General features: G+C 46.4%; 1 protein-coding gene across 1 annotated transcript in view; it reads right to left on the bottom strand.

The window, feature by feature from the left end:
• The window catches only part of gli2a (GLI family zinc finger 2a), an 89,927-nt gene that overhangs the window by 53,936 nt on the left and 17,130 nt on the right, over nucleotides 1–18,861 (bottom strand). Inside the window, exon 2 of the mRNA XM_079254479.1 lies at nucleotides 13,510–13,649. Within this exon, the coding sequence (XP_079110605.1) occupies nucleotides 13,510–13,624 (115 nt within the window). The 5' untranslated portion in view covers nucleotides 13,625–13,649. The remainder of the gene's footprint in view (nucleotides 1–13,509; nucleotides 13,650–18,861) is intronic.

Below are 18,861 nucleotides of genomic sequence, written 5' to 3'. Positions count from 1 at the left end.
ACGTCGCATGGAAACGCCACAAGCAACACGTCGCATGGAAACGCCACAAGCAACACGTCGCATGGAAACGCCACAAGCAACACGTCGCATGGAAACGCCACAAGCAACGCGTCGCATGGAAACGGAAACGCCACAAGCAACGCGTCGCATGGAAACGCCACAAGCAACACGTCGCATGGAAACGCCACAAGCAACGCGTCGCATGGAAACGCCACAAGCAACGCGTCGCATGGAAACGCCACAAGCAAAGTGGAGATGGAGATGGCACCAAACGGGAATCAGGCCCCGTCTGGAAAATCATTCCGTTGGTTTTCTAAATAAATGCTGGATCCCTGTTGACTTTCATGTAAATGAATGTTGTAGTGAAATAAAATGTATATTCAGCATTAAAGAGCATTCATGATGTTTTATCCATATTTTCCAGCTGTGAGCCCCCAACCCCTACTATGCTTGTTGCTGCCATACAGGTTTTCCTCTCCACTGTCTCCTGGTCCACGGATCATGATGAAGGGTTAAATAAAACACAAGATTTGATCCAACCCACTGGTTTTCCTTAGAAACTCATGCTGGGTTGAATAAAGTCATTTTTATATAATTTATTTTCATTTGCATAAATTTACCAAGAACTTGACAGTAAAAAAAATAAAAATGATCAACTTGTCAAAGACTTTCCTGATCTTACATAAGCTTCACAAGACATTCGTTGCAACTGAAAGCAGAAAGTATTAAAGCCAAAGTGTTCAGTAAGTGTGGGTCAGTGGGAATGGAGAGACCCTACACACCATGAACCAGTGTTTCCTCTGCACCAACACTGTTTAAACCAAACCATGGTGTCACCGCGCCTCCAGAAGCAGAACCCCACCCCGTAATCAAACCATGGCGTCACCATGCCTCCAGAAGAAAAAAAACCTGCCTCCTGTCAGTAGGGGCTGCCGCTGCGTACATGTGGCGACCATCACCCCCAGCTGTGAGGTAGGGACCCAGGTTGGCTGCTGCAGCCGCTAGGACGCTCGGCTGACTCGGTCCCGGGATGACCTTTGGTTACGCGTGCTACGTTATGACAGCTGAACGGAGCAGTGAACCGTACAGCGGCGGGACGAGGACAGGAAACAGAGCGAATATGTCTTTTAGCGGGACACATGAAGAAAATAATCATGTCGTCATGTCGCAACAAAACGGTTCATTGTTTCAAATGAACTTTCATAAAGTCTTCACCATGAAGAAACTCTGGTTATTGGCTGCTTGTGACTGGTTACTGGGGACTGGTTACTGGTGACTGGTTACTGGGGACTGGCTGCTTGTGACTGGTTACTGGGGACTGGTTACTGGTGACTGGTTACTGGGGACTGGCTGCTTGTGACTGGTTACTGGGGACTGGTTACTGGCTGCTTGTGACTGGTTACTGGGGACTGGTTACTGGTGATTGGTTACTGGTGACTGGTTACTGGGGACTGGTGACTGGCTGCTTGTGACTGGTTACTGGGGACTGGTTACTGGTGATTGGTTACTGGGGACTGGCTACTGGTGACTGACTGCTTGTGACTGGTTACTGGGGACTGGTTACTGGTGATTGGTTACTGGGGACTGGTGACTGGCTGCTTGTGACTGGTTACTGGGGACTGGTTACTGGTGATTGGTTACTGGTGACTGGTTACTGGGGACTGGTGACTGGGGACTGGTGACTGGCTGCTTGTGACTGGTTACTGGGGACTGGTTACTGGTGATTGGTTACTGGGGACTGGCTACTGGTGACTGGCTGCTTGTGACTGGTTACTGGGGACTGGTTACTGGTGATTGGTTACTGGGGACTGGCTACTGGGGACTGGTGACTGGCTGCTTGTGACTGGTTACTGGGGACTGGTTACTGGTGATTGGTTACTGGTGACTGGTTACTGGTGACTGGCTGCTTGTGACTGGTTACTGGGGACTGGTTACTGGTGATTGGTTACTGGTGACTGGTTACTGGTGACTGGCTGCTTGTGACTGGTTACTGGTGATTGGTTACTGGGGACTGGCTACTGGTGACTGGCTGATTGTGGAAATGGTTACTGGTGACCAGTCAGAGGTGAGTCACCCAGACTGAAGGCTTCTGTTATGCTTGTTACTTGATCTGCCCCCCAAGGCCGGGTTGGGTGGTAATTACACCGTGACAAGCTACCTAAACATGAAGAGTCGGGAAAACATACATGATGACTCTGGGGCTGATATTCCAGTTATCAACACCTGCACATACAGATGTCCCACCTGATGTGGTCTGGGACCTGGACTCCGAAGCAGTGCACTAAAATGAACTTTCTGATTGCTTTCTGCTACAAAGACAAGAAGAGGAACATCTGTGAACATCTGTGATGGGTTTGTGTTCGGCCAGATCCAACTCATCTGGGGAGAAATGGTGTCTTCCGTTGGTGAAATGCAGCTCAGTCGTCCAGTCCTGGCGAAGCATGCTGAATTTCATTGCTTCAACCTTGAAAACGCCAAATCATTTTCTATTTTCAGTCTATCATTTGTTTTTAAATGTAAAACTACATGTAGAAGCTGAAGCGTTTTACTCCCAGTCATGACAGCAAAGCAGCAAATCCTCCCAACCATGCAGCTGGAAGACGAAGGATTTTAATGGAATTATTCCGAGTCATCAGCTGTGACTGACTGCTTCCAATAATCTCAACAATAACTTTCAGTGAAAACATTCCCAGTTTATGTTAAACTGCATTTTAAATATATGTAAACATTTCTCCGCCTGTAGATTTCCTCAGACTAAATATACGACATAATGACGTGCTGATGGATAGTTTCGCTGGATCCGTATATTTCACCATATGTTCCTCCTGAAACATTTATAACTTAGGTCAATATTTGCTCATGTCTGTCATTATGGTTGAGCATGCAAACGCCCAGTCTGGATGCTGTCATGAAACAGCTTTGACATTTTCCAAAAGCTGCTGATTTTATGAAGTGTTTCCCAGTCTGTAAATGGTGAAGGTCTTCAACAGCGGGCTGCTCCGGGAGCATTATCTGGAGCAGGGCCCGATGAACCGAGGGGCCAGGCAGAAGAAAACTCTGCGAGGTTCTCTGTGAGCCCTCCGTCCGAGGCTTAGGACCACTTCCTCCTCTATAATTAAAGGGTTATCCCCATGCATAATGGAGAAATTAAACAGTAAAACCTTGCAAGGCAAATTACAGCTTTTCCTGGGAGTTCGAGGAAGTGTCTTGATATGTAAACAATACCGCTGTTCAGCTGAGTACCCCACTCCGCCTCCCTTCCCCCATCTCCCCCCTTTGTTCCGTGGGAATTTCAGATGGGCCAGATTTCCTGTAGACCACAATTCAGCTGAATGAAGAGGATTTACAGTACCTTTACTACCCAAGCATCTAACCTGCTCTGCCAAGATAACACTGGGAGAAGCACAGCGCACAAACACACACCGTCTTGTAGAAACAGAGGTTTTCAGCTTTCAGACAGAGAGGGTTTTACTGCAAAAGCAGAGGAAAAAGAGCTTCATGAAAGCCTAATATACCAACGTTAAACACTGATGAGAAGTGATGAGGTGAGACGATGTGCAGACGGCCCGAATGAAAGCAAGAAACTCAGCTGCAGACGGAGACCTTGACTGGTTCCTGCTTTCCCACTGCTGAACGCTGAAGTGTCCTGAAGACACTGAACCTCACACGGGGCCCAGACAAAAGGCCTGAAGAGAGTGTGTGTTTGTGTTAATGGGACATGTAGAGTGAAAGTGTATCAGCTGTTTTTTATCAGCGGAGAATATTCAGGACTTGTAGATGGAGGAAAAAAATCTGAGTTTTCCATCTCATATTGAAACTTGAAACTGTTTTACTGACCTTACACTCAGGTGAAACTTTACACTGAACCGTTTTATTTACATCCCCAGTTGTGTAAACTGTAAATAAAACCAGAATGCAATGATTTACAGATCCACCAGGTCGTATTTTAGTCCCAGTAGAAGAGAACCAACATGGCAGATGATGAAACTGATGCAGGATGTGGTCCAGCATGGTGGAACCTGCAAGGTCTTCCCTGAAAGAGACGTTGTCTGGATGGGAGCAGATGTTCCAGCATTGATGGAGCTTCCCAGATGTGGAAGCTGCCCACGCCATCGGCACTAATGCAACCCCATCCCATCAGAGATGCAGGCTGATAACAAGCTGGATGCTCCCTCTCCTCTTTAGTCTGCAGGACACGCCGTCCATGCTGTCCACAAACTATTCCACATCTTCATCCAGGTTTCCACTCAGAACATTTTAAATGAGCTTTGGTCCAGAGAAGACGGCGTGTTTCTGGATCCTCTTCACATATGATGGAGCTTTAACCTGCATGTGTGGATTTCAGCCTGAACTGGGTTCACACTGGTTTCTGGAAGCTTCCTGAGTCCATGCACTGGTTTCCAGTAGAGAATCATGTCTGGTTTTAGTGCAGAAGATCAGCAGCATCCAGCCTGGTCCCGTGCTCTTCCAGTTGTTTCTGATTGGTACTAATTACCTTTTCTTGCTGCTGTTCCAGCTGTTTACAGATGTGTTGCTGCATCAGATAAAAAAAACCTGATTCATCCTCTGATTGGATGAAGAAGGCCTGATGACACTCTGGCTTTCTTTACATTTACGCAGCTCCCCAACAGTTTCGGAACTGTGGTTTTACAAACTCCTCTCACATCTCTGAGGTTAGCGAAGAACAACAGACAGCCGAAGTGTTTCTGTGCAGAGAAATCTCTGTTTGTTTTGCAGATTGCTGTCAGAACATGCATGTGGCATCCATGTCTGCCATGAACATGCCTGTATCTGCTGCTGTCAGGGGATGACCCTGATGTCTTTGAAGACCGAGCCAGGAATTTCTGGGCTTAGTTAACACCACCGGGGAAATCACCTGGCAAACAAAACACAAGAGGCTTACGGACTATACCAACACACACACAGGCTTCCATTCAACAGCTCTCTTCATTTGCACGCTGTTCATTAGACGACTGCCTTCCTATGCTTACGTAATGTGGCTGAAGCGAAGCCATGAGGAGCAAACCCACAGAGGAGGGTGGAGGATGTCGACGCCATCACCTCTGATTTATCTGACAGCTCCACCATTGCTTCTTCACACACTTATGGCAAATGTTTAAAACATTTTCATTTTCAGAAACCTTTAATCCAGGTTTTAATAGAGTTTCCGAAGCAGAGGACTGTTGGCCTGAAAGCCAGTCTGTACGTGATGGGATGGGATGGGATGGACTTCTGGACACACATCACAGGAGGTTGTGGAGAAAACTGGACCTGGTTGCTTTGAAACAAGGAGAACTTGACATCTCAGATAGTGTTTTTATAGCAGACAGAAAGCAGCTTTCCCTTTCCAGAACAGCCAGGAAAACCAGTCAATCATCCGCCAGCTGTTCCAGGCCACCGTCTTTATTCCTGCAGCCGCACGATGAATGACATTACAAATCAGTTTTCCACATGGCAGCATTTCGTTCGCTTCATTTCCAAAGGGCCATGACAAGCATACGACCTCCGGACAGACTGCTGAGCTTACAGAGCAGTGGAACAAGCAGCAGCGCCGTCCAGAAGTGTTTTCTCACTCAGAAAGTGGCTGCGTGTCAGATGGATGCTGATCGTTTTACACCTGGGTCAAGAGGAACTGCTGAGAACAAACAGGAATCGAGGTTTTCCTCTTTCAAATGCAGGTGATAACAATCCTGTCAGGTTGTCCTGCTGCAGTCAAAACCTGCCAGGAGACGAGCCAAAGATGCATGAAGACTGGATCCTGCAGGCTGTGCTGGAGCAACGCTTGTGATTGTCATGACCTGCTGAGCCAATCAGACACCAGCTAGCCACCCTAAAGGCTGTAAAATCCATCATCTAGTGCATCTGTATGGATGCTGCTGCTCTCTGCGGCTGGAAAACCCGTAGGACAACGGGCCAATCAGCAGCGTTCTGTGTGAAAACACACCCGGTTGTGTTCCCTTCAATGCCACGTTAAAATCGCTCCATTCGGCGTGAGACTAGTTACTGCTGAAACATTCTGATACAGTCCTGTAAGGACGTGTTTGCAGGTGTGGGAGGTTTCTGGGTCAGTGTGGAAAGGGCTTTACTCCTCAGGAAACATTCCCATGTTGTGTTTGGTGAGTGGGCTGCAGGGTGGCGTGCTGGTTGGCACCGGCGCCTCGCAGCCAGAAGCTTCCTAAACCAAATCTTCTTCCGTTCTGTGTCGACATGTGTGCAAGTTCTCTCCAGGGACCTGGACTGACTCCTTAGTCCACAACCAAGTAGAAGAGGTTTGTTAGGAACTGACTGTGTGGTGTTACTGGTTCACTGCAGACAGACAGGTGCTGCAGTGTGCAAACTGGATGCATGGAAATCTGACAATAACGAGAAGAATCTGTAGAGAAAATTCCACCTTAAACTACAAGGTTTTCATGTTTAGATGTCTGTGAGGGTGTAGTTTAGATCAGGAGACCTCTTCTCTGCTGTCAGTGTTGAGACAAATGACGTTTCACGCTGTAATTAAATCATTTGTTTTTCATCTTTTCCTTCACAAAAGGCTGTAAATGTTGTGAGATTGGCGGCTGAATGGCAGATGATCCTGCAGACCGGTGAGCAGGCAGAGCTGCTGCTTGTTATTCAGCTTTTCAGTTTGCTGCGTCCAGTCTTCGTCCTGTCCCTGGAGCGAGGACACTGCCGTGGCTGCACGCCCCGTCTGCACGACCCGTCTGCACGCCCTGTCTTCGTCCTGTCCCTGGAGCGAGGACACTGCCGTGGCTGCACGCCCCGTCTGCACGCCCCGTCTGCACGCCCTGTCTTCGTCCTGTCCCTGGAGCGAGGACACTGCCGTGGCTGCACGCCCCGTCTGCACGACCCGTCTGCACGCCCTGTCTGCGTCCTGTCCCTGGAGCGAGGACACTGCCGTGGCTGCACGCCCCGTCTGCACGACCCGTCTGCACGCCCTGTCTGCGTCCTGTCCCTGGAGCGAGGACACTGCCGTGGCTGCACGCCCCATCTGCACGACCCGTCTGCACGCCCTGTCTGCGTCCTGTTTCTGCAACGAGGACACCGCCCCGTCTGCACGCCCTGTCTGCGTCCTGTCCCTGGAGCGAGGACACTGCCGTGGCTGCACGCCCCATCTGCACGACCCGTCTGCACGCCCTGTCTGCGTCCTGTTTCTGCAACGAGGACACCGCCATGGCTGCACGCCCCGTCTGCAGCCACATTCACCCTCATGAGGATGTGATGATGAAAAATGTTGCAAAAGTTTATTATTTTACGGAATGTTTATGGAATTCCTCCGCCTCCTCTGCAGAGCCAGCTGCTGCCGGGGTCAGACAGTCCGGGACGGGGACATGTCTCTGGACCAGTGTGGAGTCCCAGAACTCCAGCTGATTAGGCTAAATGCTACCAGAGCACTAAAACCACAGATGTGTAATTGCAAGAAAAGTTTCCTTTGACAGGAATTTGACTGATGGAAAATCTGTTTCCTCGTCTGATGACCTGCGGAAAAATGAAGTCTTATCTGCCGGGGGGCGGGGGGTGTCTGTCTGTCGGGTTCAGCAGCCTGCAGAGTCTAATCAAAGAAGTAAATGTTGATGAAATAAAAGTCTGACTCGTCTCATGCGTCATGCAGCACTGTGATTGATTCTTTTCCTCCAGCAGTGTTTCTACAGGGCGGACCACAGCTGTCCCAGGCGAGGGGGAGATGTGGGGGGTGGGGGGAGAACCGGAAGGGTCTGACCGCAAACTGTCCGCCTCTGGACCAAATCAGCCACAGGAACCAGGCCTGTTTATGTAAGGGCCTCCTGCTCGTGTTTACAGCCAGCGCACATTTTTGTTTTACCATGTCTAATCTTCGCAGACATTTATTTAGCTTCTCTTGAACTGCAAGTGTCGGGCTGCACAAGCAGAGGAGGCCGGCCACGGCTGGCAGATACCGAGGGTTACGCTGGGTCAGAGACACACATGCAGCCACTTTCAACAAGTCCTGCTGACACACAGCGCTGCTCCATCAGAAGAAAGAAGCGGCCTCCGGCATCACTTCAGAGAGACGAGAGCCAGCTCCTTCCACAGAGCAGGCAGGAAGTGTCTTCCAGGCAGCGGCATGCTGGGAAACGGCTTTCTGTTGGAGAGAGGAGGAAGCACAAAAGGAAGAAGGGAGCGACGGCGAGCTGCCGGATGGAGTTTTCTTAATCCCTGAAGTATCCATATATATGGCCTTAACCGGCTCTCAGACGGCTTGTAAACAGCATGGAATGTAACGTGTCGTCTTCAGGCGCTCTGGTACCAGAAGATTTATGTCCACAGACGTTGCCCAAAGCGAATCACATCCGTTTTAACTCTGGAGCGTCGAAAAAACAACTAATATTAGAAACATCTTCTCATTTGAGTCTGATTTACACGTTCTGACCTCGTTAGAGAAGTAAAAAACACAACAAGCATCGCATGAGCCGGGCTGCTGCACCAACGCTCCGCGAACAAACGTTTTTTAATTCTTTTTCAAACTACAGATGAGCCTGCATGGTGCCCTCAGCGTGTTGAGAATTCCTCTGAACTCCGCAGCTGGACTGAAGTTGGTGTTTCTTTTCTACTTCAAATGAACTTTAACAAAATAGCAGAGGGAAATATTCTCAGTGGAGTTTTTACATGAAAATGTGAAATAAGCTGACTTTCCAGACCTGCAGAGGGGAGTCAACCAGGAGCAAAGACATGGAGATGGAAGCTGACGTGATGCTCAGGAAGGTAGCGTCTGAAACCCAGTTAGTCAATCAGAGACAGAGCATTTTAACAACGCAGCCTGATGCACTGACGCTGTGAATAACTAATCATAGAGAACCTCATTATCCCGACTTTCCATGTGGGATCATGTGATCAGATCAGAAAGGAAAACAAAGGTAAACAACATATGTGTTTTAGCCCTCCTGTTGCTTTGTTTTCCTTCTGGGGTTTCATAGAGAAGAGTTATTCCCTCCAATCTAAAGAATTAGAGGACATAAACAGGAATCCATCTAGTGTGTTTCACCTCAGCACAGACTGTTTACCTGTTCAGATACCAGGACAGGCTCAATGTTCAGAAAGAAGCTTCCCAGGACCGGAGAGAGGACCGGGTAGATGACCAGGTAGAGGACCAGGTAGAGGTCCAGGTAGAGGACCAGGTAGAGGACCAGGTAGAGGACCAGATAGAGGACCAGGTAGAGGACCAGGTAGAGGTCCAGGTAGAGGACCAGGTAGAGGACCAGGTAGAGGTCCAGGTAGAGGACCAGGTAGAGGACCAGATAGAGGACCAGGTAGAGGACCAGGTAGAGGACCAGGTAGAGGACCAGATAGAGGACCAGGTAGAGGACCAGGTAGGGGACCAGGTAGAGGACCAGGTAGAGGTCCAGGTAGAGGACCAGGTAGAGGACCAGGTAGAGGTCCAGGTAGAGGACCAGGTAGAGGTCCAGGTAGAGGACCAGGTAGAGGTCCAGGTAGAGGTCCAGGTAGAAGTCCAGGTAGAGGACCAGGTAGAGGACCAGGTAGAGGACCAGGTAGAGGACCAGGTAGAAGTCCAGGTAGAGGTCCAGGTAGAAGTCCAGGTAGAGGACCAGGTAGAGGACCAGGTAGAGGTCCAGGTAGAGGACCAGGTAGGGGAACAGGTAGAGGTCCAGGTAGAGGACCAGGTAGAGGTCCAGGTAGAGGACCAGGTAGAGGTCCAGGTAGAGGTCCAGGTAGAAGTCCAGGTAGAGGACCAGGTAGAGGACCAGGTAGAGGACCAGGTAGAGGTCCAGGTAGAGGTCCAGGTAGAAGTCCAGGTAGAGGTCCAGGTAGAGGTCCAGGTAGAGGACCAGGTAGAGGACCAGGTAGAGGTCCAGGTAGAGGACCAGGTAGAGGTCCAGGTAGAGGTCCAGGTAGATGACCAGGTAGAGGACCAGGTAGAGGACCAGGTAGAGGTCCAGGTAGATGACCAGGTAGAGGACCAGGTAGAGGACCAGGTAGAGGTCCAGGTAGATGACCAGGTAGAGGACCAGGTAGAGGACCAGGTAGAGGTCCAGGTAGATGACCAGGTAGAGGTCCAGGTAGAGGACCAGGTAGAGGACCAGGTAGAGGTCCAGGTAGAGGTCCAGGTAGATGACCAGGTAGAGGACCAGGTAGAAGTCCAGGTAGAGGACCAGGTAGAGGACCAGGTAGAGGTCCAGGTAGATGACCAGGTAGAGGACCAGGTAGAGGACCAGGTAGAGGACCAGGTAGAGGTCCAGGTAGATGACCAGGTAGAGGACCAGGTAGAGGACCAGGTAGAGGACCAGGTAGAGGACCAGGTAGAGGACCAGGTAGAGGTCCAGGTAGAGGACCAGGTAGAGGACCAGGTAGAGGTCCAGGTAGATGACCAGGTAGAGGACCAGGTAGAGGACCAGGTAGAGGACCAGGTAGAGGACCAGGTAGAGGTCCAGGTAGATGACCAGGTAGAGGACCAGGTAGAGGACCAGGTAGAGGACCAGGTAGACGTTTCGAGTTCATTTGCAGGACTTATCTCTTCTGCACAGCAGAGCAGATCTACATGGAGTTAACTTTGTTTCTGGATTATTTATGTTGCATCAGAGGATGGAAATAAATAAAAGTTGAAGACCTGGAAGGAGATTTCATGTGGTTTCATACATTGACAGTGACAGAAATGAATTCATGCAGAATAATTGTGATTATTTCTCTGATAATTCTCCATAAATCATAACATCATTTTTGGACAGAAATGAAATCAGTTTGTCCTGCGGTCCTTCTGACATTCCTGCTGCTATAGACCCTGACAGGAAGACAGGGACGGGGTCAATAGTCCTTCCTGTAAGTTTGTTGCTCTCAGGTCTTCTCGAGTGTCCAGAGAAGACATTATTGATATGCCGTTTTTTTTTATCTGACTGCACATGACACCTGATAGAGCTGATTCTAACACTGGAGGCAACACATGCTCAGCCTGGTGGAAAAGGAAATAGGTCTTCTGAACTTCACTACTTCACATATCAGGAGATGAATTGTCGACCGAGGAACATGGAGTTAAAGCCGTGGGAGGGGGTGCAGGGGTCTGGCATGAATGCACTCATCCCTGCATAACCCTGGCTGCTGAGTGCCCCCATCCACCCCTCCGCCCACCCCTCCTCCATCTCTTAGTCAGTCAGCAGAACCTCGACAGAGCCTCATTCGGGAGCTTAGAAAGAAAGGCAGAAATGTTTTTTCTCAGGAAGATTAGTCGCTGTCCCTTTGGAGTAGGCCTGTGGATGGGGCACAACTTTTTCCTTTAGGTGGGGGGAGGACCCGGGTGGGGAACATTTAGACCCAAGCTCCTTATCAAACATCCAAGTTCTTACAAAGAGGCAACCTGGTGGGTGGGGGGGCTAATGTTATTCAGAGACAGGAAGCAAAGGTCTGGTTTTGATGCCGAAAACATCATTTTTCACGCAGAAGCTCAAAGTTTGGCCGAAATCTTAAAGAAAGCTTGATGTGACACACCGGTTGCATTGAGGCTCCACCAACCTCGTTCACATAACACAAAAGCAAGATCCTCTTGAGCGCATTAAAGTCCTTATCCCTGCAAACTCCTGCAGATCTCCAGCACTTCCTGTCAAACTTTCCGTCATTTCAGCCTCTTAATCTGAAAACATCATGGATGCATGCTGATGAAAAGGATCCAGCTCCTACAGGCTGGGTTACGTTGAAAATATCACACATTCAAACCATAAACCATCAGAAAATGTTTTGGTTTTCAGAGTTAAATCAGCTAAAGTTGAAGGATGCAGCATCTGCTTGTCTCTGGTGTGAACGACGGCTGCGTCAGCCGCAGGTATGCCTTTGAAATGAGGAGATATTTTACGGTGGTGGAAGCGGGCACCTAATCTCAACACATGTCAGCTTGACACGGGAAAGAACAAGCCAACACAGACTTGTAAATCCCAGAGCGTTGGAGTCAGGTTGCAACAGCAGAGCCTGTGGAAACACGTCCTGCAGCGAGACAAATGCAGGCTGCTGAAAAAATGTGGGCGCCCATTAAAAACCATTAACAAGACCCTGAGAAAGCAGCCCTGCTCTTGTCGTTTGAACTGAACCCGAACCCGGCTTTTAGACCGGCATCTCTGACTCACCAGAACTCTGCAGGGCGACACATGTCCCCGTAAACATCTCAGGAGATTCTCCAGCAGCTGACAAATGTGGATTGTAAAATGTTTCTAATCTCTTACTGCGGTGTTGTAGTTTCAAGCTTTAAGGTTTGGGATACTTTACAATTCTTTTTCAAACACAACTGAGCAGAATATTAAGTAAACCAGTTTATTAAATCTTACAAAGCTGCCTGATTTATTCAGATCTGGCCCATATTTTCTGCTTGGACATGCATATTAATTTGAGAACCAATTCAAATGAAAAGAATAATCAAAATAGTAAAGCAGAGCATAATAAAGCGCCTAATGACACACTAATGTCCTACTTTTACAGCTCCCCTGAGTGACAACGTGAGCTTTGTGATGGCAGGCCACCAGGCCCGTCATCAAACAGAAAACCACTTGAACGATGCGTTCCTTCAGCGGACCCTCGCTCTACGCCAGAGAGTCTTCCTGAGGGGTTTCAGCGTCCACCGGCCGATTCCTCCAGCAGGCGTTAGTAATTCATAACATCTGTACCGCAGAGGCCCAAACAAGGTCCTTCAACCTCGTTATGAGGAGTTTTCATCACAGATTCACTAATGAAAACATGAGATCTCATCTTTTAATTATGATCCCTTTACAGAAGGAATCTTTCAGCCTCTGCAGCGTCTGTGTTACCTCTCGAGCACAAATAACCCCTGATGGGTGCAGACAGCAGTTTCTCAGCAGAGCAAGGTTATGAAAATTCAGCCCCTACCAGACACACAATGGTCAGAACTGTGTAAATCAATAAATAATTAATGCCGTGGCAAGTGCAATATTTTCTTTTCTTGTTTGAAAAACTTGTGGTCCCTTTGTGGAGGTGCCAGGGAGGACGCAATGAAACGCCCCAGTTTCTCACCGTGCATCCCTAAACAATTAATGCTCACGGCTTGTCTCGTGGCAGGCCACCAAGTCCATCATTAAGCCGAGATCGCTCTAACGCCACAATGTCAGGCGACATCTTGTTAGCATTTCAAAGATGCTTCCCTCCTCCCTGCCTTTATCTGAGGCTTCATTCGCCACGCCGTCCACTGCTATGCCAGCCATTTTTAGTAATTCATGAAATTTACACTCGGGAGGTGAGAACAAGGTCTTTCGCCCTCATTATAACATTTTTTCATCACCCATTCTCTGACATCTCTGAAACATGCGCGGCCCCATCTCTGGGCACAGCTCTTTTCATGTGCCACCCAGATCCTTATCCGAGTAGCCGTAATCTTTCAGCTCACAGCACAGCCGAGCACAAAATCCCCACAAAAACATTGTATATCAAACTAATGTTGGAAAATAAGAGTTAATGTGCTTCTAGCTTGTTCACAAAATCATTAGATTAATTACTTTGTGGTGTATGACCGAAAGAACCAACCAAACAAAAACAAACCAGTACCTCTGTTCAGAGTGGTCGGTGAAGGCTTTTTAGGAAGTTCTGCAAAGCCGCTTCCATCCAGACTAGAACCTTTACACTCTTTCTTGTCTGTGGTTGTTGGAGTCGAAGTTTCCATCCTGGTTTCTAATTTCTGTCACGACCTGGAGACAAAAGAGAAACCTTAATGTAAGACCAAATATGCAATGCAAGAAGGACGTGCTTTACATCTACAGCAGCAACAGCAGCTTATTGGGATCAGTTTAATTACCGGTAAGTACACACATACGCAAAAACACACACACACATACATGGCAAGGCAGTCAGATTATCAGAAAACTGAAGGAAATGCAGGATTTAATATCAAACAGACAAGCTTGTGAGACTTGTAAAGCTGCTAGGATCTGTGGACAGTTTCACATGAACAGCTGAGTGTCATCAGCATAACAACGGTCATTTAAATTATACCCAGGAAAGCTGCCAGGAAGTGGAAAGTACACTACCACCACTGCTCTTAGTACACACTCTTACTGACACTACTACTACCTATCACACTACCACTCCTCCGTCAACCATGGAGGTTTGCCAGAATTTCCCCCGCTGACAACTAATCCAGCATCCATCTTCATCTAGAGTCTTCTCTTAGACTACAAGTTTCAGAAAGTTTCTTTTCTCCAGCCAGTAAAACACAGTCCATGACCCCCTATTGGATAAGACAGGATATGAAAGATGGCTGGAGCCTCTGTGAAGTCACCCGTAGGTTACTGAAGAGCTGAATTGATGTTCATTGGGCGGTTGCCACCGTCGCCATCTTGGAAGCATCACATGTGTCACTCTCTCCGGAAAATAAAAAAATGGGCAAAGAGGTGGAGTTGACCGGGGGGCTGTGAGCGTGGGGGTTGATGATTGACATCGATCAAACTCTGACCGGCCTGTAGCTAAGAGCTAACCAAGCTAATCCAGAGCGGGCTAAAGCTAAGTCACGCTGTTAGCCGGCTAGTGGTTAAGCTACACTCGGCCTACTTGCAGTGGGATATCGGGTACCTGTCAATCAAAACGACATGCCCCTAATGATGCTGAATTTCGAAATGAAACTGCTTCTAAACAAAAAAAATTCACTCCCCCCACAGTTGTCATGAAGGTAAACCTGACCTATTAAACCTAAAATGTTTTTATACCAGGCAGTAAACATGTTTATTTCTGCTGTAAACACGTTTAAAATGGTCTTTTTAACATGGGAGTCTATGGAGATTTGCTCTGTTTTGGAGCCCCTAGTGGATGAAGGGAGAACTACAGGCTTTGGCACTTCTGCATAGGCTTCACTTTTAACCGATGGAGGTCGCTGCTTGGTTTTGTCTTATTGCATTTTTTTTTCCTTTCCTTTCTTTCTTTCTTTCTCTCATAATGTCTTCTTTATCTTTTGCTGGATCAGCAATAGAGTGTTTTGTCACGGAGTCATGAAATAAGTAAAAAACACAATTTGAAGGTCAGAATTTTTCATCATGTGACTTTAAATCAAAAGGGTGTTTCCAGAGGTTTGACTAATGGTGTAAACAGAGAACCAAACGAGGACTAGGACTAAGCCTGGTGGCACACCTCAACCGAGCTGAGGCTGTTGTGTAAATCATTCATAGTGACAGAAAAGCTCTGTTAGTCCTGTTAGATATGAGCTAAATAAGTTAAGAGCCTTTTTCAAACCTTTTATATGTGTATTGTGACTAGGAGTTGTGATCTTGTGACGAGGTTTTAGCTTTTTTAGGACAAACTACCTTCAGAAATCATATTTTCTCTGGAAACATCAGTAAGTCTCGACTGGAATCACAACCTCTCCAGCTCCCACCAGCAGTTCCCAGCATGGATGTGGAGAAGCTTTTCACATCCAGTCTGACGGACGTCACGTCATCATCATTACGTTTTCTACCTGCATGAACTTTCCATTCAATGTAGAGAATCTTGTTCAATAACAGCATGTTGGAGCAACACTGGAAAGGAACCAAACTGAGCTAATTTATTTCCCTGCAGTTTCCTCCTGTTTGTTAGGTGTGTGTTTTTATTCTGTAGAAACACACAGACATGTTCTCGGTTTGGTGTAATGGGCTCATCACGCCCCTTCTGCTCTGATTGTAGCTGTGAGTGGCCCTTTGCGCCGGGGTCTTAGCCACACACACTGTGTCAATACCTCCTCATGTCTGTGTGAAAAGCTCGACGACTTGGCAACAAGCCACTTGTTTGACTTGGTGGGACCTACAAGATCATCCTCTGCTGCGAGCAAACAACAGGCCTGAAAGGAAAGTCCGTCCACACGCCGACGAGCCGCGGCGTTCCCACCTGCTGCCGGGAAGGAAACAACTGTTTCACAGGTGTGTGACGGATGGGGAAACCTACTGACTTCCTGCCACGAGGAGGCCTTCAGAGTCCTCCTCGCTCAGCTCAACTCAGCTGTGACGGAGGAAAAAGGGCTAAACTCAGACCATCTTGATCAAACTAAAACTACGAGCGAACAGACAGAATTAGGAATGCTGAGATAACAGCTGAGTGCTCTGGCTGGTGAGCCGAATGTGTGAAGTGCAGCTTTGGCTTCGTGTGGATTTCCAGCATGTCCTTGGTTACGGTGAGGCGTGTGTAGGAGCAAGCCTTTCTGCGACCCATCGGAGGTGCCAGTCACCTGTCACCGAGCCAGTGTAAGCCGATTAGAGGTGGGCGACTAACAGGTTTAGGCTGCATCTGTTTGTCTTCGTGGCTGCCAAAGCGCCGGCCTGCTCGCCAGCTCGTCCTGGACGGCTTCGACTCGCAGACATCACCTTAGTGATAGAATTTAACTTGCTGTTTCATGAGCCTTTATGGTGCTCAGACTTGGCCAGAAAGCAGCCTGTTTTTGGTGGCGAAGCCACTTGGCTCAGACAAAACCTGTAAACGGAGCAGCAAAGGAACAGTTTGTCTGTGAAAGAACAACCGAGTCTCCGTCTAACGAACATCTGGCATCACATTAATAGTCTCCTGCTTTTACTGCATGCCAGCTATTTGCTCTCCAGTTGCCTCTGAACCTGGAGCCAGCTTTCTGAAGAACAGGGGTCTCGGTTCGAGCACCTGCACACGTCGTTGCCTAAAGTGCCACTTTGGGGATCGCTGCATCTAATACTGAGAAATAAAAGATAAATCTGAATGCTTTTCTCAAAAGGTGGCCCCTACTTCACCTTCACCCCCCACCCAGCCTTGTCGTTTCTTAATTTCGGGGGCTATTGCCCCCCCTCATCCCATGTCTCCCTGCAGACCAGACCTGTGTTGCCCCCGATGACAGGGAAGCCCAGCTCTGATGGGACAGTACAGGTGTCAGAAACCAAGCAGACAGATGGCGGGGGCCAAAGGCGAACAAACAACAAGGGTCCACTTCTTTTCTCATCTTCTGGTTGGCTGGGCAGCCACCAACAGGATGATGGCCTTCCCAGCCCCCCCTCTGCTGCCATGTGACGTCCAGACAGGCTCCTTTAAAACAGACGACCAACAAACCCCAGAAAACACAACCTACACTGACATTATAAATTATATATATATACTTATTTGTAGAGAAATTGAGCTGCTATCCTCTATTTTTTAGTAAAACTAACATGGTTTTTAGTTAGGAGGAAATTGTTTCCATTTTTAATCGTGTTTCAGGTGAATTTACTCTGATGCAGGAACACATACGTTGACTCTGACCTGTCTATAATAATCTGATATGTCTATAATAATCTGACATGTCTATTATAATCTGACCTGTCTATAATAATCTGATATGTCTATAATAATCTGACCTGTCTATAATAATCTGATATGTCTATAATAATCTGACATGTCTATTATAATCTGACCTGTCTATAATAATCTGATATGTCTATAATAATCTGACATGTCTATTATAATCTGACCTGTCTATAATAATCTGATATGTCTATAATAATCTGACATGTCTATAATAATCTGATATGTCTATAATAATCTGACATGTCTATTATAATCTGACATGTCTATAATAATCTGACATGTCTATAATGATCTGACATGTCTATAATAATCTGACATGTCTATAATAATCTGACATGCTTATAATGATCTGACATGTCTATAATAATCTGACATGCTTATAATGATCTGACATGTCTATAATAATCTGATATGTCTATAATAATCTGACCTGTCTATAATAATCTGATATGTCTATAATAATCTGACATGTCTATAATAATCGGACATGTCTATAATAATCTGACATGTCTATAATGATCTGACATGTCTATAATAATCTGACATGCTTATAATGATCTGACATGTCTATAATAATCTGACATGTCTATAATAATCTGACATGTTTATAATGATCTGACATGTCTATAATAATCTGACATGCTTATAATGATCTGACATGTCTATAATAATCTGACATGTCTATAATAATCTGACATGCTTATAATGATCTGACATGTCTATAATAATCTGACATGCTTATAATGATCTGACATGTCTATAATAATCTGATATGTCTATAATAATCTGACCTGTCTATAATAATCTGACATGTCTATAATAATCTGACATGTTTATAATGATCTGACATGTCTATAATAATCTGACATGCTTATAATGATCTGACATGTCTATAATAATCTGACATGTCTATAATAATCTGACATGTTTATAATGATCTGACATGTCTATAATAATCTGACATGCTTATAATGATCTGACATGTCTATAATAATCTGACATGTCTATAATAATCTGACATGCTTATAATAATCTGACATGTCTATAATGATCTGACATGTCTATAATGATCTGACATGTCTATAATGATCTGACATGTCTATAATAATCTGACCTGTCTATAATAATCTGACCTGTCTATAATAATCGGACATGTCTATAATGATCTGACATGTCTATAATAATCTGACATGCTTATAATGATCTGACATGTCTATAATAATCTGATATGTCTATAATAATCTGACCTGTCTATAATAATCTGATATGTCTATAATAATCTGACATGTCTATAATAATCGGACATGTCTATAATAATCTGACATGTCTATAATGATCTGACATGTCTATAATAATCTGACATGCTTATAATGATCTGACATGTCTATAATAATCTGACATGTCTATAATAATCTGACATGTTTATAATGATCTGACATGTCTATAATAATCTGACATGCTTATAATGATCTGACATGTCTATAATAATCTGACATGTCTATAATAATCTGACATGCTTATAATGATCTGACATGTCTATAATAATCTGACATGCTTATAATGATCTGACATGTCTATAATAATCTGATATGTCTATAATAATCTGACCTGTCTATAATAATCTGACATGTCTAT

This window comes from Telmatherina bonti (assembly GCF_933228915.1).
Source record: "Telmatherina bonti genome assembly, chromosome: 15".
NCBI classification, from domain to species: Eukaryota; Metazoa; Chordata; class Actinopteri; order Atheriniformes; family Telmatherinidae; genus Telmatherina; species Telmatherina bonti.
Note: the sequence above shows the minus strand (reverse complement) of the source record. Positions and strands in the feature narration are given on the sequence as shown.